A 25,335-nucleotide genomic window follows, 5' to 3' on the forward strand; every position below is an offset into this window, starting at 1 on the left:
ATATCCACAGAACCACATGCTGACTGATGGTTATGGCAAAGAAATGAGGAAATGACCAGATACATAATGTTATCTAATACATAATGTTTCCAATATATGACACTCTCTGAATGCTCAGAGGAAGTGTATGGTATACTGGAAGAAGCGAATATTCAATAACTTAAATATAAATATTATTGTAAATCTAAATTTTGACTTAGGTTACTAACATTAGATGGTTTTTCATGTGTATCAAAAGTAATTCTAACCCTCTAGTGTTAATGACGTCCATAAGATTCTCCACTCAGTGTGAAATTTTCTCTTTTATTCAATCTTTCTTGAGGTTACAAATTTGAGCAGCGTTGTTGTAGAGAGTTCTATCACATCATACAGACACCATAGTGACAGTCCACATTCATATCAGGTGCAAATAAAAAACAGTGGAATATGTTGGTTTAATATTAATGATAACCACATCAAGCATTTCTACATAACTGAATCCTTATAATCACTTCTCTCTAAATATGCTTAATCGTCTTCATAACTCTACACATAAATATACACATGTTCCCTCTATTGTTCTATGCTGCTGGACAGCCCTTTGGTCACTTCTTGACTGGCTATAATCACCAAGCCCAACTGCTTTGTGTTAAATTGTGCTTAAAAGGAATCTTGTGTCAGTATTATTTGCAATTATTATACAATTGTAGCCAGTCGCTTAGACCCAGATTGTCAGAATAAGGAGAAAATCTCTGATTAGAGATTCTCCATTCAAGATATAGTATTTGTTGTCCAGTATGAGACTGCATCTGGATCAGAGAAACTAGCCCTTGCTGTTTTCTCCCTGCATTGGTGCACCTGATCTTCCTGCCAACAGTTGGTACAGTGATTGGATGAATCAGGAGCTCCAGTGCCATGTTAGGGCGAAGGATTCTAGAGTCTACTGAAGGCCTAGGTTGGGAAGCACTGCATGGAAGCCAGAAAATAAACTGAAAAGGGTAGGGAGCTTAGTTGTTGAATCCAACAGAAAATAACATACTATAGATTTTTACATGGAAATGACGTTACCATAGCACCATATTGAGTATAAAACATACATTATAATGTATGTTTTCTGATCTGTTTAAAATTCTGTTTATGACACAAAGTATAAATATTGCAGTGAGGATCTAATTTCTCATTGAGTACACTTCTGCTTAACCCAATTACTGACCTGAAAAAGACCATAAACCTCTCATTAATTTCATACAATATTATTCACACTCCTTAGTGACCACAAAACTGCAGTCCCACATCTTCCAATTAAAACCTTTCTCTTGCTCATTGAAATAAATAAAACGAAGCTGTGCAAGCATGATGTGCCAAAATGAGGACAGGATCATGCTGTTTCCATCGTGCATTTTGTGTAGTTGCCAACAGTCTAACTTAACCTCTATGTGAGGCAGACAGTCTCTACATGTACACGTTTCATTAATTGGCACCTCTTAGCATAAGGAGCCTCATTATGCTTCCTATAAGAGTGCAATTGCATTTTGTGCAAATGAAAACCAAATCTAATTTATCCAATTCCATAAGAAAATGATGCAATAGAGTTTTGTAAACCTCTCTCCCGTGGTATTTAGTGGGAGGACTTGAGTCTTTGTGTGAGTGGTGCTCTAGGAATTCTGGGTAATAAACAGCTTTATGAGAGATGCTGAGATCCCTGACATTGCTGTGAGCTCTGTTGAATTGCCTGAAAAGAAATGAAAATACAGGTTTGCTGTATAGTTATACATGAGTGTGATGTCTGTCAGTTGACTGCCCATGAGTTGAGTAGCTTGTGGTTGTAAACTTGTAAAAAGTGGACAGAGACAGATCTCTGTGACTGTTGGATCCTTGAGCTTCAAACAGGCTGCTGGAGGAGGAGAGGCTGAACATGGGAGAGGAGAGAATTGCAGTTCTCAGTAGACTATTGCTGCATATGCTCTCCTGCCCCTTGATTTTTGCTTCCTCAGATTCCTGTCACTTCTCCATGAGTGACAGCTGTATGATGCGCTGAAGCTCTTCTTCCTCTTGTCTCTGCCGGAGCTCTGCCTCTTCCTGTTCACGTGCTGACAGCTCCATTGCCAGACGTAGCTGCTCATCATAGCTGCATGGCGCCTCATTGGTTGGTGTGCTGCCAGAGCTGGACTCAGAGCTGGACTTGTGCTGTGGAGTTCTGATACAGAAAGATGACAAAGAGAGAGAAAGTGACTACGATATCTGCAAACTGAGCCAAGAGGCTAACAATAAATAAACTGCTATTTAGCATTAGGAGACAAACTCAGTCTAGCAGTCAACTTGGGCAATCTTGGTTTTTCTAGGTAACACTGGTTTGAATCAGATGCGGCAGTAATGGACTACACAGACTCAAGAAGGGTATTGGATTGTACTGATCAATCTGGATAATTTGTTCTTGTTAAAGAAGCAATTTGTAAAATATGAGGGCATTCTGCATCCAAAGTGAATCTCAACTGCAATCAAAACATCCACAAGCTTTCTTCTTCCCCAAACCAACCTTAGTTTTACGTATATCTTGTGAGTTGCCTTTTCGGGAAAATGGTAGAGCTGAGTATCTCTGTTCCATCTGGGAGCAGCGCAATGAAGAATTTAACTGGATCCGTTGCATGGCAATATTATAAAAATTCTAAACTGCAATTTTAATACAAAGTTCATGATTTAGGACACTGAAATTATGTGTGAATTTGTAAACTTCTTTCAGTGATGCCAGTGAGTGGTGCGAGTGGTTCAGTACAGCTAGGGTGTCAGACTGGGGGAAGTGGTTCTGTGGTTAAGGCTGGTGCTACTGATCGGAAGGTCATGAGTTCAAATCCAACCCCCCCAAACTACTCAGTTTCATCTTGTCTCAATTGTAAGACACTGAATGAAAGTTGGAAACTACAAATCTCTGTAGGGCTTTGAGACTACCACCTCTGATGTATACAGTATATTAGATGGTGGAAAAAGGCCAAGTGGTGGCTAAGAGACTACAGGGATGAAGAGATACTGACTGCGGACCTTTCCAGGCGGCTGGGATCACATGAGAGAGGATGAGTTCCTGGCTTACTGTTTGTCAGTGCCTCCCAAATCGTCACCTACAGAGAACATAGTTTGGAAACATACATCATTTGTGTCTTAGTATGTTTACAGGTACAAAATAATCTGATTATAAACTATCAGCTTTAGGCAATATTTCAATTCATATGTTTAAAAGCACTTGTATAATCTGATAATAGGCAAACTCTGGAGCTACATGAGTCAGTTAATAACTGGATTTGTTTTCTAAATATGTGACCTACAGTCACTTTACAATCTGTAAACTTGAAGAATGTGTCACCTTCTTTACTTTGTGTCAGTTTCTTTGTTATGTTTGAAAATGCTTCCTGGTTTATTAGCTTTCAGTGTAGCACTTCTTCATCTACTTATCTTTGTACAGAATGTAAAAGAAAAGAGTCCTTATAAAATATGTACATATACATAGTGTGTGTGTATGTGTGGTTCTTACCTGGTCATACTCAGAGCCTGCCTCCAGTAGACTCTGCTGAATGGCGAACTGTAGTAGGTCATCCTCTTCCTCACGCATGCTCTCTCTCTGGTTCCCTCCAAGGATGCTGTAACCTCGTGGTGCCTCAAACACAGATGCTGGAATTTCACCTCCATGGCATGAGTCTAAGGTATGCATGCGCACACACACACACACACACACACACACAGCATAACAGCCAGTGTCTTAGTGTTACCTCTGGAACTGTGGTGAATTAACTGAGTAAGAGTAAAGGATTTTCTTTGAGGCAATTTTGTGAAAGATGGAATAAACCTCCATTCATTCAGTTCAAATTGCTGTAACAGGTGAAGCTGAAATGTTTAAGACTCCAAGTCGTTTGTGCTTGTTGAGTGAGGAACAGGCTAATTCTTACTGGTCGAGCTGGAGCTGGACACGCTGGACGAGTCACTGCCGGGAGATGGTGTCTCTGTCCTGGGGCTGTCCTTCTGTCCATCCATGTCTGCCTCTGTTTGGCCCACTCCTCCGTCCTCACAGCCGTTCAGGTTCCCAAAGGTGATGCGTGCATTCAGGACGTGATAGATGGGAATCTCTGAAGACAGAGAAAAGAGAGATGCAAAATAATATGCAGTAGTTTATAGCTTTTAGAGCCTCCTAAATGTTTCAATTAAAAAGAAAGAAAGTACTGAACCTTCCTTATCCCCCAACCAGCTCCACACCCTTTGTTGAAACTACTGCTGCATTCCCAAACTACGACTAGGAAAAACCAATGAAAACGCCACCTCAACTACTCCGGAATTCCTCCTGCTTGTGACAATCTCCTCAACTCCGAGTTCAGCAAGTGACATCAAATCAATATGGCTGCTCATAGCATCAACAATAAACAAAGTAGCACTTTTTACCTTTAATGAGTTATAATGTATATACTAGTATTTGCTTTAGATCAATCAACATACAGACATATTCACTTGTTAAATCTATAACACTGACTATACAGTTCACTGCTTTGAGAAGGTAAATGTATATCAGCTATATAGCTTGTTGCTAAAAAAGACAAACATGGAGACTTCCATGTTTTTTTTCCCACTTTGTCACTCAGAAGTTTCAACTACCCAATTCTGAGGTAATCTGAATGCAGCACATGTATATATTGTGAGTTGCCTTGTAATTTACATGGGCAGTAGGTCAGGCAATTCACAAAAACAATATCAAAGTCAAAAGCAAAAATCACAAAAACCAGGAAAACAGACCAGATCAAAAACCATGAACAAGAACACTGATACAAAGCTTGGTATGTCAGATGCAAGAACAAAGCACTGAGCAGATACTTCGCAAAGAGTGAGTGTATGGGGTGTGCTTATATACACTCACCGAGTACTTTATTAGGGACACTATACTAATACTGGGTAGTCCCTCCCTTTGCTCTCAAAACAGCATCAATTCTTCATGGCATGGATTCCACAAGATGTTGGAAACATTCTTTTGAGATTCTGGACCATGTTGACATGTTGCATGCAATTCCTGCAGATTTTTCAGGTGCACCTTCATGCTATGAATCTCCCGTTCAACCATATCCCAATAGCTTGAACCAGTCTGGCCATTCTCCGTTGACCGCTCTCATCAACAAGACATTTCCGTCCGCAGAACTGCTGCTCACTGGATGTTTTTTCCTTTACTGCACCATTCTGAGTAAACTCTAGAGGCTGTTGCGCATGGAAATCCCAGGAGATCAGCAGTTATAGAAATACTGAAATCAGCCCGTCTGGCACCAACAATCATGCCACAGTCATTATCACTGCGATAACATTTTTTCCCCATTCTGATGTTGATGTGAACATTACCCAAAGTTTCTGGCCTGTATCTGCATTATTTTATGCATTAGACTGCTGCCACACAATTGGCTGATTAGATAATTGCATGAACGAGCAGGTGTTCCTAATAAAGTGCTCAGTGAGTGTAGGTACATGCTAACTGAGACCAAGTGTGTGTGTGATCAGACTGTGAATGTGACACTGAATGAGATGGTTGGGTATTGTAGTCCTTGGTGTCCATATTTGTAGGCTGTGGTGTGTTCTGGGAGATGGAGTCCGATGCTGATTCTGGAGTTGACATGACAGATACTTCCGCTATGCAAGTACTCCTAATTGTACGTGTCTATTATGAGCATATTCAGACTGAATAATAGGAGAATATTTCACTATTTTACCCTGGAAGGCTTAATATGAAAAAGATACTTTCTTTTTCTTACCTATCTTGATGGGAAAGCCTGGAGGCAGACGCAGGGTGATGAAGTCTCTGAGCTTAGCAAACAGGGCATTAGAGATGGCCATGAGGTCTATAATGGGAGCCACCTGCTCAGCCAGGGATAGTGGATGAGATTCACACAGCCACAGCTTGGCTTTGAACCTGAGTGCACAGGACACAGTTTAGCTCACATTTAGGGTTTTTTTTTCACTATACTGTTCTTAAAATAGATGCCAATGTTGATTTATGTTAAAGCTAAACTCCACATGGCAGCAAAGATGTCTGTGCAGAAGTGGATCTTGTTTCATAGTTGTTATTATTATACCAAGAAATTACTTGTGTTTTAACAGAGCTTTCCCTCTGACTCATTCCCCTGGATTACTGTCTTTCCCCAAACACAGACACAGAGTGGTTATGATCACAAAACGCATGTGTGAGAGATGCAAGATGTGTGAGCACCTTTGTGTTTTGGTGGTGAGATGGCAAGGCTGACCAATATCTCTGTGGGTGTTGCTCGGATTTGGATTAAAGTATTCCTCAGCTGTCATGGCTCTGCTGTTCATCACAGGGCATGACATCTGGGTCACCATTGTTTGCTGTAATACACACACACATAAATCATACACAGACTTGGAAACCCTCGTTAACATAAGGCAAGCACTGAGCATGGATATTCCCCAGGCTCAGAAAGTGTTATACATACAAGACAAATATCAAAGGTGAATATACACAGAGTGGGAAAATAACTAATCATACACAGACATGGAAAACATTATTAAAACAAGCCAAACACAGACACTGAATATTCCCAGGCTAGGAAAAGTCATTAAACAAAACACAGAGAGTAACACACTAATGTCATTAATACCAGACAAACACAATGGGTGAATGTTTCCTATATCATGTGGCTTAAGACTGATAATGAGAATCATAATTACCAACTAACTCAGTATTATCGGTACTACATAAACTGCACTCACCCCATTGTTAGTTCCCATATGCTGCTCTGCAATGCCCAGGAAGGATTGCAGTGGTGTTTTACTGCCTACAGTATAAGCAGAGCATAATTAAACAAAAAACAAACTCAGGGCCTCACATGTCATTCTACACAGAGACCAAATAAAAGTCAGAAGTCACTATTTTCAATTATTTTCAAATGGGATACCTTTGGGTTTGGCTTTGTGCTGTTCAGCGAGGTGATCAGTCCGTGTTCGAGTGATCAGCTCTACATTGGAGGCGCAGTACACCTGAAACATGCATAAAGCAGTTAGCGATGCTTGTGCATTTACAGGCAGACTCATTTCCTCTGGGATCTGATGTATTGATCTGAGGACATTTCTCAATGAAACTGACTCCAGTTCCTCAAGCTATAAAACCACACTATGCAGGAGAGTGCATATGTGTTCTGTGTGAGTAGGCAGAAAAGCAGTACCTTGGATTCATAGCCATTCACCACCTCTGTTTTCTCACTTCGCCAACCGAGAATGCCTGTCTTGTTCCTGCAATCAGAGGGGCAGATGCTTTAACACTGAGGATGTGCAGACAGGAGTGACTATCATGCTTTCCGTAGCTAAAATTGTATTGGTGGACATTTTTAACAAAAGAGGTGAAGATTTGCAAGCAAATGAAGAGATCTCTCAGTAATTTCACAACTTCATTATATTCGTGTAGAACATAAGAAGATATAATGTGGGCCAGGGGAACAACAGAATATAATTTACTCTACTACAGCATACTTACAGTTAAGGCCTAAAGACACTCAATCTCAGTTTTTCACAACTGCATACATTTCATGTTATTATACATTTCTTTTGGCAAGTCAATTAGGGCATCTACTTTGTTCACATCAGAGGTAATTTTAAAACAATTGATTAGAGACAGATTTATTTTAGCTTTAATTCACAACATCAGCCTTCCAGTGGGTCAAAGGTTTACACATGCCAAGTTGACTGTCTCTTTAAACAATCTGAAAGATTCCAGAAAATGATGTGATGACTTTTAGAAGCTCCTGATTGGCCAACTGTCATAATTAGGAGTTAATTGGGAGTGTATCTGTGGCTGTAAAAGGGCCTACCTTTAGACCCAGTGCCTTTTTGCCTTTGATACCATGGGAAAATCCAAGCAACTCAGCCAAGACCTCAGAAAAAAAAAACTGTGGACCTCCACAAGTCCAGTTCCTCTTCAGGAGCAATTTCTAAGCAATTGAAGGTACCACAAACATCTGCATAAACAACTGTATGCAAATCTAAAAATCTTGGGACCACATCATCATGGAAAGAGGCACAAATTGAGTCCCAGTGATGAACGAACATTGGTATGAAAGGTTCCACTGAACCCCAAGACAACAACAAAGAAACTGGTGAAGACATTGGAGGCATCAGGTACCAAATATGTGCATCCACCATTAAGAGAGTACTCCATCACCATTGCCTGAAAGGCTGTCATGCATGGAAGAAGCCCCTACACCAAAACTGGCATAAAAACATCCAGACTGCAGTTTGCATCCCTTTGGAGTAGTTTTCTCTGGTCATGAAACAAAAATTGAACTGTTTGGCCATAAAGATCAGTGCTATGTATGGAGTGAAAAAGTGAGGCTTTCAATCCAAATTTCAAACCAGGAGGGTGTCCGAATCATGTTGTATGGGTGTTCTGCTGGAAAAGAGACTGGTGCACTCTAGAAAATAGATGGCATCATGAAGAAGAGTATTATCTAGAAATACTGAAGCAAAACTTTGCGGATGTCGTTAAGAAAGTTAAACCTTTAACACAAGTGTTTGATTCAAGTTTAAGCAATTAAAAGGAAATATCACCAAACACCATCAAAGAGTAAGTAAACTTTTGACCCACTGAAAATCTGAAAAAAAAAATGTCACTTATCTATTTTTTTAAATGACCCCTTAAGGTAATAAAGTATATACCCTGACTGATTTAACATAGGAAATGTATGGTAACAGGAAATGTGTGGAGTTGTGAATATTTGCGTTTGAATGTCTTTAGCCTAGGTGTATGTAAACTTTTGGCCTCACTTTGTTCACCCAGGTTGTTAAGTGTAGCTTTGAAGGGTGTTTTTGTATTTATGGTTACCATTATTCCTGGCTCACCTTTCAAACGTGATGTTCCTGGTGTCTAGCTGTGTTGTGACCACTGGGGCTGAGAGCCGAGCAGCCACCTGCTCATCGCTGGGCTGCAGAACCCCCAACAGACTGAGAGCAGTGCTCTGAGGACGAGAGGAGGGAGAGGATGGGAGACATGGGAGTGTCTCACAGAACACCAGCTGTCTGTCATGGTCCACCTCCATCACCATAGCACTGGAGTCTGAATTACACGTAGAAAGGGAGGAGTCGTAAGGACTGAATAAGAGACCACATGTGCTACCATCTATCATTCTGGAGATATGGCTAAAATACATGTGTAGCTGACTCTATCCTAGAGATAAAATGGTATTAAAACTGAATAAAATGGGAGGATGGGGATGCAAAAAAAAGGCTCCCTGTCACCTTTTCCCTTGAAGATGAAGCTGCGGTTGCCTCGCTGCCAAGTCATCTGCTCAAACCCCATTAGTGTTGTGTCCACTCGAAGGCACTGGCCACTTTTCCACACTCGATATGTGTCACTCGGACAGATTCGAGACACCAGTGGCACTGAAACGAAGAGAGATGTGGAGTCAGGGTAAATATTATATAAAAGGTGAATCATTAATCAATTATCCTAAATTTATAGATATAAAATCCAACTGAGCCTGTGAACCTCTTTTGCAAGACAGACATGTTGAAAAAGGTACCCATGTATATAGCCTCGTTTGAAAGGACCACCCAGAACATACCTAATATCTACACAACTAAAGATGAGCATTAAATCAATTGCATCACGCATTGCAAGAATAGATTTTGTTAAATGGGTCATCAAGTTTTACCATAGTTATTACGTAAGAAATAAAACATGACAGGGTATGCTGTAGAATAAAACACTTCATGCTGTTTTGTTATAGAAAAATATTTTCATGTTAGGCCACATCGCACAACCCCATTGTTGATTATTTTCCTATAACAGCAAGCCCTGAAGTGTTTTATTCCACTTGTATCACAACAATTTGTAAATAACAATAATAAAATACATTTAATGTTGTGGAATGTCTGGGAGACAAGTTAGATTCTGTTACCACTCATGTTATAGCAGCTACAGTGCCTCCAGAAAGTATTCATTATTCCCTAGTGATTATTTCTCTTTTTGCTGTGTTGCAACATTAAATGTAAGTATATTAGATATCTTTTTGTGAAATCTTTTCCCAAAAACTCTCAGATTTTGTCACATGCCTTCTAGCAAACTAAAGGAGTGCCTTTAGTCCTTCTCAGAAGTGGTTTCTTTGTGGCCATTCTCCTAGAGAGGCCGGATCTGTGAAGAGCTGATGATATTGTTGATGCCTAATAGGATCTTCTATTTCAGCCAGTGTGCTCTGTGACTCCTTTAGTGCTGCAGGTGGCCTCTTGGACAATTCTTTGACAATTGTCCTTCTTGCCTGAACTCTCAGTTTGGAAGGACGACCTGATCTGGGTAGCATTTGGGTTGTGCTATATTTTTTTTCCAAATCTAATTCAAGATTTTTAGCCGTCCAGAATAAAGTGCATGCATAGCTGTAGGCTAGTCAAATGCCTAAGAAAAAATATGCCTTAAAATAGACTTTAGCTATACTGTAGATTTTGGATATTTTAAAAACAAACAAACAAACAGAAAAAACATTAAATTCCAACTGCTGGATCAGTGTAATCATGGATTGGCTTCCAGCAATAGTGGCTACCATGGTGCTGTGTCTGTCTCTTTCTTGTCTCTTCTCTTGTACTGTACTGATTTCAATGTGTGGCTTGACTGTGTCTGTGAGTGTGACTCATGACAAGAGCCTTTGCCACATTTAACAATCTGACTGACCACCTGGTGAGATTTGCTTCTCAAACAGTAGAAAATCAAGACATTTTCAATATTTTCCTCCTGCTCTCATCACCTGCTTTTCACCGCTCTTGCTCCCACTATCCTTGGCACATTTGCACCTGTCTTCATAGAAAATCAAAGGTATCCCAGGTTAAAAATTCATCTAAGTGAGAATGAACCGAATTACGTGCTGCATTTAACACTGTAAACCATAACACTCATGTCCAAGCTCTCTACTTTTGGCATTACTGATGCTGCTCTTACTTGCTTTGTATCCTATATTACTACTTTATTGTATGTGGGAATGGCACATCATCCCTTGACACTGTAACACAAGCTGTTCCTCAGGTACTGGTCCTTGGCCCGCTTTTCCATTTACATTATTGTCATATTTATTATGCACACGTGTGAATATCAAAGCTATTATTGTTCTGCATTTGCTATTTGACACTGGAACATTTCTTCTATAACGTGAACAGAACGCTGTGCCAAGCTGAAAATGCTCTGAGTACAAGCACAAGTACAAGTGTGCAAACATCCAACAAGCCTTAAAACGTTGTATTAGACAAGTTGGGCTTCTGTAAAAAGAGCCACAATGTCCAGAAGGACCTCCAGACCCATAATCAAAAAGGAAGAACAAAGGAAAGAAATCTGGCTGTATTACGAGTATCTTCTGTAAATTGGTGTATTTCAAATCCAATGGAAAAAGCACCAGAACACAAGCAGAGAAACATAAAATATGCCATTCAGTGCAGTAAGAAAGGTACAGATTTGTACATCAGTGATGTAAAACAATATCTTATGTGCACACCTTAACACAGGTACATAAATTGTATTCCCACACCTGAAGGACAAAAGACACTCTTTTGAAGACTGCAGTGTGCACATATTAGATAGAGAATGCTGAATGCTGAAAACTTGTTTAAAAGATGCATAAACAATGCTATCTTTGTCAAACTGGAACAAGCATCTCTAAACAGAAGGGGAGGTCTGCAACATCACCTATAACCTGACATGTTTAACCTGGTGTTTTCATGCAAACTCACACATCTGGATCTTGGGCTTATGCCAATCTAATGATGTCATGGGTGTGAATTACACACAGAGTTTGAATACCTGCGAGTTTCTACTATTCAGGGAAACTGAAGAAGCATCTCAGATGAGTGGCATAGGGTTTTCATGATTGAAATGAAAGTTCAGTTACTGGTACAGGACATTCAACTTCAACAAGACCTGAACCGAACTGGACTGAAGACCTTCTCAAACATCTTCACTACTGTCACTTTGGTCTGCTCATTAATCTCTTTCTTTAAATACTGCTCAATTTTTCTAATTTTTGTTTTGTAATCATGTCTGAAATGATTACTGAATCATCATTATTTTATACGAAACTCAATCTTTAACGGTAGGGAGTGAAAAATAACTCAAATCCCACATCAAACTCTATTACATAACAGCAACTGTTAAAGGGAATATTAGTTCATTGATTAGTATATAGCTGTTTTGCTTAAAGTTATTGATCTCTAATTAGTATGATGAGTCTCATGTATATGTAAGGTGAAAAATTATATGAAATTGTTATATTGGACAAGCCAGTCAGTAAACATGGATTACCTCAATATTCCTGAATTTAAAAAAAAAAAAAGAAAAAAAAAAAAGACAGAAATAGAGACTGTGAGAGTGAGAGACAGAGAAAGTGACAGAGAGGCAGGTGGCACAAAGCCCAGAAAGCCTGTCTCCACTTCAAAGTCTTTGAACAAGAATCTCGACTAACACTGTCTGACACAAAATGTCCTTCTGAAAGAGAATCAATCTAACTGTACCATCCTTCAAAATGATCCTAGATAGTCCCAGCTAACACACTATGTACCAGCAATGTCATTTACTGGTATTTGTATGGTAGGGCCACAACTTGCAACATAGAAACTTTTAAATTCTGGTCATTTGATTACCATTTCTCTCATTTCTAAATTACTAACGATGTTGTCATGTTGTCGCACAGTGTTCTAATTACCACCCCAAGCTGCAACTGCTCAGTATGTCAAATTGTCATTGTTCATTAGATAGGGATATACGTGTGACGGTTTTGCATGTATCTCCATCACATATAAAGGTATGGGATATTTAATGTCTAGTTACCCCAAAGGTTTAAATGGAGAAAATCACATTTGAAGATTTCTACCTGTACATTTATAACTTAATGGAAAAACATTAGGCAGATTTTAAAAAATAAGTTTACTATGTGAAATGAGTTATCAGCATCACCCACATCAGTATCTGTCTTATCACCTTAGGTAAAAGTCACTTGCAGCATTCAAACCTGATTTTTAAAACTTTGTCCACTGTTATCGGTACAGGAGGTCAAAATGAAAAATGCACCTTCTGTGTTCTGACTGTACACTACTCTATTGTATTTTTTGAGCTTAAGTAAACTACATATAATAAATCCACAATACTAGCTAATTAACTTAAATTATTGCTGTGCATCTTTCATGGGGGAAAATATTGGTATTCGCAATGGCTGCTCTATAAAGCGAACAGTTTTTGGCAAATGAAGACTACAGCATATATAGGTTCCTGCAAATCTACCCATAAATATGAGGTTAAATACTGATTACCAGCAGGCAACTATATAAAGTATGTGCCAGAACTTGAGCAGTATGTGAGTCATAATGTTGCAAAGTTACATTGCCATGATGTATCCAGACGTTTCCCTTTTCCTGTTCTCACTATTTAATTATTAAGGATGCTATGATGAAACTTTGGTCATTAAGATATGCTGTGGCTGCATAATGACAATGGAATTTAGTTAGCTGGGAGTGTTATTTCTGTTTCTACTATTTAAAAACAATTCAAATATCTTTGTAGCTATGTGTAGTTTACATACCCCAGCTTGTAAACTCCCATTTCATCTCCACATAAAAGTCTTGTGCCTGAGAGAGAGAGATGAGAAGGAGAAAAAGATGGAGTGGAGAAAAGACAGAGGGTTAATGTGTGGTCAGTAATCTACCTCCCCAATAGTCCCTGACCAGTATGAGGATGTATTTATTGCTAGGGACTTCAAAGCACTTCTGTAAGTTGCTCTGGATATGGGCATCTGCCAGATGCCATAAATGTAAATGTAAATGTAGACTCTATGTGTGGCAGACTGGCCGTGTAAGAAAGAGCAGTGTATAAAGCAGGACAGTATACCATATGTCATAATGTTTTTGTCTGTCTTAATTTCTCTGCCTGTATCAATTCTTCATGAATGTGTTTGTGAGTGTTTGAAAATTAGCATTCTGCTCTCTGGGAAGTTATAATAAACATTTATGCAAAACAGGTTGTTGGTAGAAAGCTTTCATGAATTCAATGGTATTTATAACTTAAGCTTCAAACCTGTATAATTCATCCTTTCAGGCATGGCACTGCTTATTCAGAAAGAGAAGTTGTCATAAACCTCACAAAACTAAATACAGAAGTGTTTCAGTTTCCTGATTTCACATAAAACCTTTGGAAAAGCATAAAGAAACAGATTGTTTCTTATTGTATTACTCCAGTGTGTGAAAGTTTGATAAAACATACGAACAACTTTGGCAAGATATTTTCATGTCTATCTATCTTAATTTTGCAGTCGTGTCAGGCTATACAGTGACATATTGTAAACATTTATTGACAGAATTCAACAATTATTTCCATAATAAATGTGTTTTGAATAAACAGTTTTCTGCTCTTTTTTTGTCAGTGCAGGTAAACTTGTTGAAATTATTGGGCCATATTCAGAGTCGGTGACTTAAGTTCTTGTTATTTAGTGTTGGCTTACACCGGTGAATAGAAGTGTCCAAGATGTTCTCTTTTTCAGTAACATCTAGATTACCATCTTTAAGAACAATCACTTGCCTTCAAGCCCAAAAAAATCAGGCTTTAGAAAATGAGGAGTGAAAAAGCAGATCACATTTTCTTTTCTTTGTTGTCAACTGCAACAAGCATAAAATCTAAGGACAATTTAGAAATAAACAAAAAAAATAGACTAATATGATGATACATACATGATTTGCAGTTTATAAAATAGCACTTGATCCATGCATTTGCATGATGAAATAGAAGTATACAGTGGTTGGCAGCAGAAAGCGTAAAGCTTAGATAGCTTAGGCATCTGCGGTTGGAAATTACAGTCAGTGTCTGGACAGGCCACAATTATTTAGAACCATATCATGCACCAGCAGTTAATTGTGTGCACAAGTTAATGTGGCCAGGAGATGCTAAATTGTGATCATGAAATACTAAAGTGTGTTCATGATGTAAGCTATTTTATGATGCTTTTAATTCTCTGTTTTGAATTGTCAAATTAATAAAACAATGCCAATGTTTTTGTTAATTCAGTGTGCTCTCCTGTAAAGAAAATGTCCTGATGGTTTCAAGGACAAGCTGACCAAGCATACATCCGATTCGCTAACAGCTCACTTAGGTTAAAATTTGATCAATATAAAATTTAAATATAAAATTCTGTCCTTAGGATAAACAATGTCTCCATTTATTATGCTGTCTCCTCCCATCTCTTGTATTTACAGCTCAAAACATGAATTTCGGGATGACGGACTTAAGTTCAAGGTTACGATCGCATGCAGCAGAGACACCTCTGCAGGTCTGAATAGTGTTATGTGCAATTTCAGTATTACCTTTCAGTTTTCACACATAAACTACAGATGCAGTGCATAGATATTAAGCTAAAAAATGCTGGACTGATTTTAGGTGAAGCTGACAGTTCTTTTTGGCTGATTTTTCAATCAGCCAGTCATGTTCACAGAGTCTCTGCTCTACACACATTGGATACAAATGTTACGTTTGCAATATTTATAGCCTCAATGGGGGGTACATCAGGCAAATCAGGCAGGCTACCTGCATTTTGTAAGCATTAGGAAGTCGTATACATTTTGATTGTTCTCTCTTGGGCTGTGTTCTGGATTTAGATATGCTGCTGTTTCTGCCATTAAAAGCTGACCTGCTGCAGTCTTTCTAGTAGTCTGGGTATCCCTGCCAGTCTCTTAACTGTGCGCTGGTAGTCTCTGTGACACAAGACCAGCCGCACCAGCTCAGCATCACGCAAGCTGATGGCTTCCTGCAAAACTGTAGAGAAAGAAGGAGAGAGAGAGAGAGAGAGAGAGAGATAGCTATGCAAACATATTCAGTATTTACATACAGGTAAGACACCATATTAATTGATTATCTTGTTTGATTTATGATGTAGAATACGGAAAGAGAGAGCAATATTAGAGGTAAATTAAATTTTTTTTTTTACTGCAGTCATAAAGGGAAATAGCGAGAAATAACTTCTCTTATAAAGCTGAACATTCTTTTATAGCCTCTCTTCCCATCTATCTTGCTTGCATTCACATTATCTACCACCCTTCATGCTTTTTTGTTTCTGAAAGAATTTTTGTGCTCATACTCACAATATTAACACCAAGGGTCTAATCTGTGGGGAAACAATGGATTTACACACCATGCCAGATGTCTTTACATGTTCTTAAGTAATGTAATAATGTGAATGTATGCAGTCACTTTGCACCCTGCCAATAAATCCACCAGGGAGTTTTCTTTAGAAAAAAAAAAGGCGGGGAATATAATTCAATATCAGATATCATACTGTGCAATTTACATGACCACATGAATAATCTGATAACTGCTGAAAACGTATTATTAGTACTTGTAAGCACACTCAGTGTTTACAGTGTTGCTGTGCTACCTGTCCAGCCGTTGCTGTTCTCTCTGCTGACATCAGCGCCATAGTGCAGCAGCACTCGAGCGCACTCCAGGTGGCTGAGGGTCACAGCCAGATGCAGAGGAGTGCGACCCCGTGGGTCTAGCACCTCCACGTCCACCTGAGAAAACCAGAAGGTGAGAGAAAGAAAGACAAACAGTGTCTCACTTCCTTCTTAGGCACTGTGCACAGCTGGGAAACGGAAAGAGACGGTTGAGGTGAGACAATGCGATGACGAGACAAGTGACAAGTGATAATTAAACCATCGCACTTGAAGCTGAAACCATGAGAAAAATCAGAACATTCATGAGAAATTCTACAGCATTTCAAAAGCAAACCTGTGCCTTCCTGGCCCCTGACTGCCACTGGGGCTGGGAAAGAGCTGACATTATGCTTTATAAGGAGAATATATCTCAGAGCTTATCAGTGAAAATGCTGTTATTTATGCATGCAGTATATCCTGGTTGATCAATTTGATGAGCTGGCATTCTGCCTGGAATTATGTCCACACACATTAATCCTACTGTCAGGAAGAAAGGTCGTAAGAGCTGCTAAGGCAAGGCTGGGCCGGCGTGACAATGAGGATATGCAGATTTTAGCTGTGTCTTACGAATGGTTTATTTTGAGCAAGCTTACAGTAAATGAGTCACATAATGGTGGTTTTATGCACATGCCTCAGACAGGCGCATTATAATGGAAACATATTACAGCCTGAGGGCTTACTGTCTGCTGGGAGAGCTGTTCTGCTTCCTTACAGTTGCACCAGCAGCCTAAGTGGTGTATTACAACCACATACTGTGTGTGTGTGTTGTTTCTTAGTTCTTTAGAGTGTCTCTGTATCACAAATGTTAATATGACCGCCTGCATGTACAGCCACTCGCCTTTCCTGTATAATGTGAGTCTACTTACTGTCAGCTCTTACCTCATGCTCTGTATCTTCTTTGTTTTATTAACAGAATATGCACCATGTTTATGTGTGTGTATGTGCATGTGTGCTGTAGATTCAGTCCACCCATCTGTAATGTTGTTTTGCATAGGAAACCTACTCCCATGTGGTGCACGCATGCTCCCTAAGCCCCGTTCCCTGCTCTGCAATTAGGCAGCTCCCTCGTTAACACCAGCAGCGTGTTCATGAGCAACAACTGGAGCCTGAGTGGCTCCCCAAGGAGCTGGAAAAACATCAGCTACTTCACAATGGAAAAGGGAGGACAGGAAGGGTGGGGACACAGAGGGAGTGGAGGGGCATTGCTATGGTAACAGAGGGAGCTGAGGAAGGAGTGTGACGTGACAGGATGGTGTGATGGAAGGAACCAGACTGAGATACAGGGAGAGAGAGAGAATGATGGAAGCACGATAGGGGTTTTAAAGTAAATGATGGCTTTTCTGTCAGTCCGATGGGAAACTCAGCTCAGCTCAGCCCCAAGGCTAAAACAGGAGAGCAGACGACAGCTGAACACTCAAGGGAGAGTGAGAAAGGAAGAGTGAGTGGGAGATATGTATGAAATTCCTTCTTATGAAGGAGTACAGAGTGATATGAGACAAGAAGACAGAACAAGACTAATCAGTTGTCACTAGCCTCTCATTGACCTGCTCTTTGCCATTTCTCCACCCAGTCTTGTGCACATGCACATTTCTGCTCACCCACCTACTCCATACAAACTGAACTACTGTTGGATCTTGCACAAAAAAAGGCCTTTCTTGTCACTCAGTAGGCAGTGACAAACATTAATTTTCTCACCAAAGCAAATGGATCCAGACCATGTGCAAAGTCAGTAATTGCTTTATTATGCCCTGTTCGTATTAGCAAAAATTGAATTTAAATAGAAAATATATGGTTACACCCTACTAATCTAGCATTCACTTATACTTTTATACTTCACTTATACTAAATTTATACTTTAAAAAAAAGGCCCTGTCCTTAATTACCCTATGTTCCCCTATGTCAAATGTGTAATAGTGTGTTCCTGGAAAAGGAGGAAGGTCCTGGTGTAACGGAGTGGTTGAATTTTACTATAGATAAACTAAACAAATTCAGAAATAAATGGACTGTATTCTTGAAATCAAATATTTTATTTCTTTTAAACATACACTCTTTAAAAAGGTTCCCTTAAAGGTTCTTTGGCTGGTTGATGGCCCTAGTTTTTAAAAGGATTAAATGGATTAAATGTGGAACCTGTTCTGAAAGGGAAACCTTTTACTGTAGGGTTCTACATAGACACTTTAAGGATTCCCTCATATGGACTTTTTAAGACACTAGATTTAGAAGCCTTGAGTGAAACAACATAAACAATATGAAAGTGAGTGCCTTGTAACACCCACCTTACATCTGTGGTTAATAACTTATTTATTTCATTTGTTTGTTCATTTCTTTATTCATTTAAGTTTTCCACTGTATGTTCCGCATTCATCTCATATCTCTTTTTCTACCTTTCCAACCTTTTTCTACCTCACTGTATCAATCTGTTTTCTCTCTCATTTCTGAAAAGCCAATCAGAACATTGTTTTTAAAAAAATATTAACAATACTTCCGCTCTGTCACATACACACTATGATGATAATAGTGCTGTAAACAGTGGAACATTTGACTGTTCACACACAAACTCTGCTGTGACTCAAACACACAGAGGGCTATATAAAATGGTAGTTAGTCCCTAGGGTTTCAGGATATTATGTCATCTAGGGTCTTCCCTCACATTTTAGTGCCTGCTCTCCTCCATCCCAAATTTTTTCTTCCTTCTTCTCTCCCGGCTGGAGGCTGCATTATTGATAGTCATCTCTGGCGGAGCATCTGCTCCTGCGTTCTCTTTGCCTTGGCTAATGTTTTCTGGCAGCTACTTAAACCAGCATCAATCTTTTATTGGGAGCCCAAACTGTGTATGTGGAATGTAGGCAGAGGTACATATGTGTGTGTGTGTGTATATGTGTGTACACAGACGTCTGCAGTTGTGTGTTCGCGGGGGAACAAGATGCAAGATGCAGTGCGTGGTGAAATAACCTAGTTATAAAACATCCTCTGTGTGGGCAAAACATATGAAAGTGTGCACAGATGCCACCGATCAGTAAAAACCGAGCACAAATGAACACAAACAATGCTGTCTTATGGTCCTTTTAGCAAGTATACTCTCACCTAACACCAGTCATGATTGAGAGTAATCAAACAAGCAGCACAGAGGATGTGGAGATAAGAGAGCTTTTGAGGAAAAATGCTCCCGATTACTTCAAATTTCAGCTGACATAGTGTCAGTGACTCAGAGGATGAGAGAGAGAGAGAGAGAGAGAGAGAGAAAGAGAGAGAGAGAGAGAATGGGGTCTCCTTTTCCCTGAGTGCTTGCTGTGTGGCTGGGGTGATGCACAGCAAGCTGACACACATCACTTGTTCCGACCGAGCCATTACTGATGAGCCAGGCTGAGGAAACACATTTTCACTGTAGAAGGCAAAAGAGAGAGGAAATGCGTGTGCAGACGCTAATAACTTCCTTATAAAATGTCACAGCCATTAGATTATCAGCCCTCATACTCTATCGGTACAGCTGGAGCAAATATTCATTAATAAGACAGAATCTTCTTTTTTGGGGGTGGGGGGGTTTGTGAGCTTTGAAATACTCATGGCAAAAGTGGTCATACTTGCTCTGAGACAGGAAACAGAATGGACGCTTAGTCAGCATTTCGATACTTTAACATGACCTTATATAGCAGGGGTGTCCAATTTTATCCGGAATGGGCTGGTGTGGGTGCAGGTTTTCATTCCAACCAAGCAGAAGCCACACCTGAGTCTACTGAAAGCCAAGATCAACTGATTAAACAGGTGAAACCCCTGTTATATAGGAACAATACCAACCTCATATTATATCTAAACATGGTCTGCATTATTTTTCATCACTACACTCTAGCTCCCTTACTTCTAGGCAGAACCCTACAACAAAGGCTTTTCCTTTCAGAAAGGGCTCTAATAGAAGCCCTTTAGAACCTGTAACCATTCAAAGATTCCTTGAAGAGACCTTTTCTCCCATGTCATGGTCGTTGTGGTCATATTAAGTACTATCGAAAGTTGATAATGCAAACATTTGCAGTGGTGAAAGGTATGTGGTCGACCCAGGGTTATTTAGACTTACCAAAGTCGAATCCCTTCAATTTTTCATATTCTGAGACAATACTTCATAAAACACAGGTTTTCAATTTTTCCCAATTTCCCAATTAAAAGTAATCAGAAAGGCCAATGTTTCTGCTGACAACTACACACTCATTTAGGCCAGTTTAAAGACTACATCCGGCATGAAAAACAAAATCTTCCACGCGTTGCAGACGAATGCAGAGGAGCATCAGCACACGCTAGCTGTTGTTTTGCATATTCAAATTACAATAGAGGAACTTGCTTATTAGTAACATGATTTACATGAATTACATGAATTATAATGCTGAAATACCCATAAGGAAATTGCATGCATCCTTTTTAGATTCCCGTGAGACTTCTGTGCTCTTTTCCACAGTCTGCTGCTGTTCTACCATGGGTAAATCCTGTCCATAAACCGTAATGAAATCAGACATGATCCTCAAAGTACCTTCCATTTCCTCATTTCCAGTTCAGCATCCCACACAATCATAACATACTGCGGTCTCGTCTGTGCAGACATCTGTTCAATCTTTTAGCCCTGTCAGTCGCTGTCCCATCTCATGCTGCCCCGTCTGTTAAAAGCCTTCAAATAAGTTAACTACATCTCAGGCTACTCCCACCCAAGCATCATCCTCATCCCCCGTGACAACATTCTGCAATTAGTGTTGGGTTTCATGGTGTAGGAGACAGGCTGGAGAGAGGCCTGAGAGAAAGATTTGCCAACAGAATAAACTAAAAATGGATGGAAATATAAGTCATCCATGCTGTTGAACTACATGTTAGCAAGGATATTTGTTGCCAATGCAGATATTTAAGCCGTGGCTGTCTCCAGCTAAACAGGATCCTATATGTGATATAACAATTTCTCTCATTTGGATGCACACTTCTGTGTAAAAAGCTTTTTTTTTTTTTTTAATAATTGTAGCTATGTTGTAGGCAATATTATATAATTCATCTCTCTGTCATGCAGCTCCCACCAATTGTTTTTTTTTTTTTGTACTTCGTTTTAATCCATTCTCAATTTCCTTCATCTCCTCCGAACCGGCGACTGTCTACTCTGAGCCTGTGCTCCTTTTTTATGCATGGTCAAATCAAACTGCAAATTAAGCTCTACAATTCGGCTATCTCACTGAATTTCCTTCCCTACTCTCCAATTCATCTCTTCGCTATTGATGACCTCGCGCCTCCTTCATGGTGGCTTGAATTTTTCTGCTCCGTCTGTTCCGACACCCAACACCGATCACATGCTGGTGCAGCACTTTTGTCTTTGTCATGGCATTGTGCCCTATCTTTCCAATCTCGATCATGGTAGTACTGACCTCCCTTCTCAGCCCCTTCATACAGTACACACATGCTTACACCCCATCCCATGCCTGATGTTGGCTCACTGTCACTCTGAACCATGAACCTGCACTCTGTGCCAACCCTGACCAGATTATGCTGTCACTAGTAAATCAGATAAAGCAGGGGTGCTTTATATGACGATATTAATCTGTATAGTTAACTTTTGATTTATCACTGAGGGCCAAGGATGTAAAGCTGCATATGTCCAGTGACACATGCTGGAGCTCTGAATTTGAGTTTGTATGTATGTAGTGTACCAAGAAAACTTAGCTCAGTTATCTAGAATGCTTTTTTTCTAATTGCGGTGCTCATTACAGCATATTGTGTGCTACAGTGTGCACCACCAGGCCACATTAGAGCACATTAGAATTTGTAAAAAAAAATAAGTAAATAAATACATAAATAAACAGTATGTAATCATATAGGCTATATGTCGTCCAACATTAAAGCAGACAATTTATAAATATGTACTATTCTTTTTTTTTCATGAGTGTTTGTGTTTCTGTGTGTCCTTCTCCTTCAGGGGTATAGCTATATATCTGACCATATGATAAAGGTTAAAAATCGAAACAGAAATCATTTCTATGCTATAACCTGCTTATGTACATCACCATACTGTTGTGATCTACAGCCTACTGCTTCCTTCATATCTAATTAGAGTGGCAAATCCATGTTAATGGCAGATTAATGCGTGGATTTAATTGTATTTAAATGTTGTAGCTGGTGTGCTCCTGACAAACCCTCTCTAATGAAATCTGTTTGAGACTGAATGGAAAATGGAGAAGCATCATTCAAGCAGCCATTGTGCCTCTGCTAGTGTTAAACACACCCTCTCATTTACACCATTTCACCAGTTCGCTTCAAAGGGAGACACTTACCGAAAAAAAACACCCGCAGTAGATACACCTTTAGCCCCAGTACGTGGAAACAGGGAGGAGCAGTTCTCTGTGGACATTTACTGTATGTTTTAGGCATTAAACAGCTGATAATTAACAAGTTAGAGCTTGAGGGGGAAAAAGGAGTGGGAACGGCACGGTAGCGCTTCAAGGCTCAACCAGGTGTGACAGAGTACAGGCGCGCGCCGGGGGTTAGCCTCTATGCTAGTATGCGTTAAATAACAGGCTATGAGTGAGTTTTTAACAAGAAATAGCTAATATCTAACGAAGGGTTGTGTGTTAATTACCATGACACACCTTGAGCCGTTTACACTGTCAGACACGGCCCACTCTTCTCTACCCTCAAAAAAAAAAAAAAAAAAAAGAAAGAAAGAATAAATAAAAAGAAATGCTACCAAAACAGTATAGTCAGTAGTATGTCTCAATAATAACGCTATCATGACATTTAGCCTACTATGTAGTGCGCTAGGATGCGGTTTTGGACGCAACCACAGAGACCCGAAGCCTCTCACCTGCTCGCTCGCCGACAGCTCCTTCTCCAACTGCCGGGGTTTGTTGTGCCAAACGAGATAATGGAGGCGGTAACGGCTCTTCTCTGGAGTTTTCTTGGCTGAAATCATCCTCGGAACATACTTCCTTACCTCTCTGTCTTTCTTTCTTTTCTTTTCTTCTTTTTTTTAATTAATTTATTTATTTTTTGTTATTTTTACGCGCGAGCCTATTTAGTCAGTATTAAACGGGGCGCGTGCTGATTTATCGCTACGACTCCGGATGAGGGAATTTCTGTCCCCTGCTTCATGCAGCATCCCTTCCTCATAGTAAAAGTCCGACAGCTAAGACGGTTCAGGCTTTCTTCAGATGAGTATGATCCGCGCCGTCTCCCTCCCTCGTCTCTTGCTCTGGCCTTCTCGCTTCCACTCTGTCACTTTGCTCTAGAAATCGACGCCTATGAGCGAGAGCTCTCAGTTGCTCCCCTTTCGGTGATCACGCGCTGCACGGTGATGCTGCTCACTGCATGCGCACTTAACGGCAGGGTGCGCATGTAAATATGTCAGGCTAGAAACCCTGTTCTTCATGTCTAAAGCATCAGAATGCCTGCACCATATTTAAAGTACAGTTGAAGGTGTTCCATAGTTTGAGCAATGCATTGCTTAATGCTGTAGGTTTTCATGCCCAAGATACTAAAAAAAAAAAAGACCTAAGAGCATTTCTATCAGGGTTGCAAGGGCTGCCATGCAAAAGCAACAAAAGCAGTCCATGGCCAATTAAAGCCAACCCCAAAGCCTTTCAAATACCAAAAAAAACCAAACAAACAAACTAAAACCTAATCTATGTTCTATAAACTCTACTCTGTGAACCTTATGAAAAATCCAGCTTTGTCTGACCAACTGCCATGGATGAAAACGTTTAAACTGGTAGACCATCTTTGCAAGCTGGTAAGTGCTGGTGAAAAGGAAAAGGTTTCTGAATTACTGCTAATAATGACATCATAGACATGTTATTTAGAAGAAAATAACACAACAGTAATGCAAGTAGAAAATCTCAAACATTTTATCCATTAATGTGTTCAGCTGTGTTCGGGTAGCTGGTCAGACCAAGCTGGATTTTTCAGCAGAGGATCCACTGCCAACTGTATTTTAATATTTAAGCAAGTAACAACATATGCCTACAATACACAGCCCAGATAAAGTATAAACTAATTAGTTCTTTCACCACAGTCCTAAATGGTTTCATATTATCCCACTTATCCCACATATTGTCATAAATAACCAGCTATGATGTGATCAGTGAAGTAGATCAATTCACTGATGCACAGCATAATACATTCATATAGTAACAACATATACTTCTTGCTACATATGCATCTACTGTAGTTACATTGCCTTATTTGTACTGATATGCCTGATAATGTAAGAAGTTTTAATCAAAAACACAGTACTTCTATTTACTGATTGCATTAAAAATACATCTTATTTATTTTACTTGCAGAAGATTAATATAATTAATCTAATGCATCCAAAATGGCCAACCTTGCATCAACTGCCAAAAAAAATAAATAAATAAAAACAGCCTGCAGCAGTAGATGTAGTAGTCCAATTCTGTAGGAAAACTGTGGATCTGACGATACTAGTCTCAGTACCTTTACCTCATGAAGTTTGCAAATTACTAGCTATTACATATTGCTTACTGCACTATTACAAAAAGGCAAGAGGCCGCATTGAAAAGCCTATGAGCCCAAACTGACTGATGAACAGACATCAGAAAACTGGTTCAGTTATCGACTTACTGACACATTAGCACAAATTAGAAAGCTACTTAACTGCTGGTTAACTAGTTCGCTTTTGTCATATGTGGACACAAGGGAGAATTATCTCAAGTCTTGTTTTTATCAGTGCTTTATATAAAAGTGGACGTGATTTTGCTTGGTAGCTAACTAACCTATAGCATACATAATCTTTGGCTAAAGAATTCAGCTGCCGTGTTGGTGTCCTAATAATTCGCAAAAAGGACTATAATCGTTTAAAGCTGTCATAGTTTATTTAGTTTATTTTGTGAAGTCACAAACTGAATTCATAGG

The 25,335-nt window shown here is 39.6% G+C and overlaps 1 protein-coding gene across 2 annotated transcripts; it reads right to left on the reverse strand.

The window, feature by feature from the left end:
* Nucleotides 1-283: 283 nt before the first annotated feature.
* ankrd13b (ankyrin repeat domain 13B) lies at nt 284-23,776 on the reverse strand. 2 transcript variants are annotated; one of them, XM_026924964.3, is made up of 15 exons: nt 23,270-23,775; nt 16,392-16,527; nt 15,648-15,772; nt 13,554-13,599; nt 9,241-9,384; nt 8,845-9,058; nt 7,176-7,242; nt 6,909-6,990; nt 6,724-6,788; nt 6,203-6,339; nt 5,748-5,905; nt 3,915-4,091; nt 3,503-3,666; nt 3,016-3,092; nt 284-2,176 (listed from the first exon to the last, which is right to left on the reverse strand). In XM_026924964.3, the coding sequence occupies exons 1-15, from the start codon at nt 23,375-23,377 to the stop codon at nt 1,981-1,983; spliced, it is 1,896 nt and encodes a 631-aa protein (XP_026780765.1). In that variant the 5' UTR covers nt 23,378-23,775; the 3' UTR covers nt 284-1,980. The 2 variants fall into 2 exon arrangements, with proteins under 2 accessions (XP_026780765.1, XP_026780766.1); XM_026924965.3 differs by having other exon boundaries at nt 2,004-2,176; nt 3,009-3,092; nt 23,270-23,776.
* Between the last annotated feature and the right edge of the window lie 1,559 nt (nt 23,777-25,335).

The sequence above is a fragment of the Pangasianodon hypophthalmus genome, chromosome 14, assembly GCF_027358585.1.
Source record: "Pangasianodon hypophthalmus isolate fPanHyp1 chromosome 14, fPanHyp1.pri, whole genome shotgun sequence".
NCBI lineage: Eukaryota > Metazoa > Chordata > Actinopteri > Siluriformes > Pangasiidae > Pangasianodon > Pangasianodon hypophthalmus.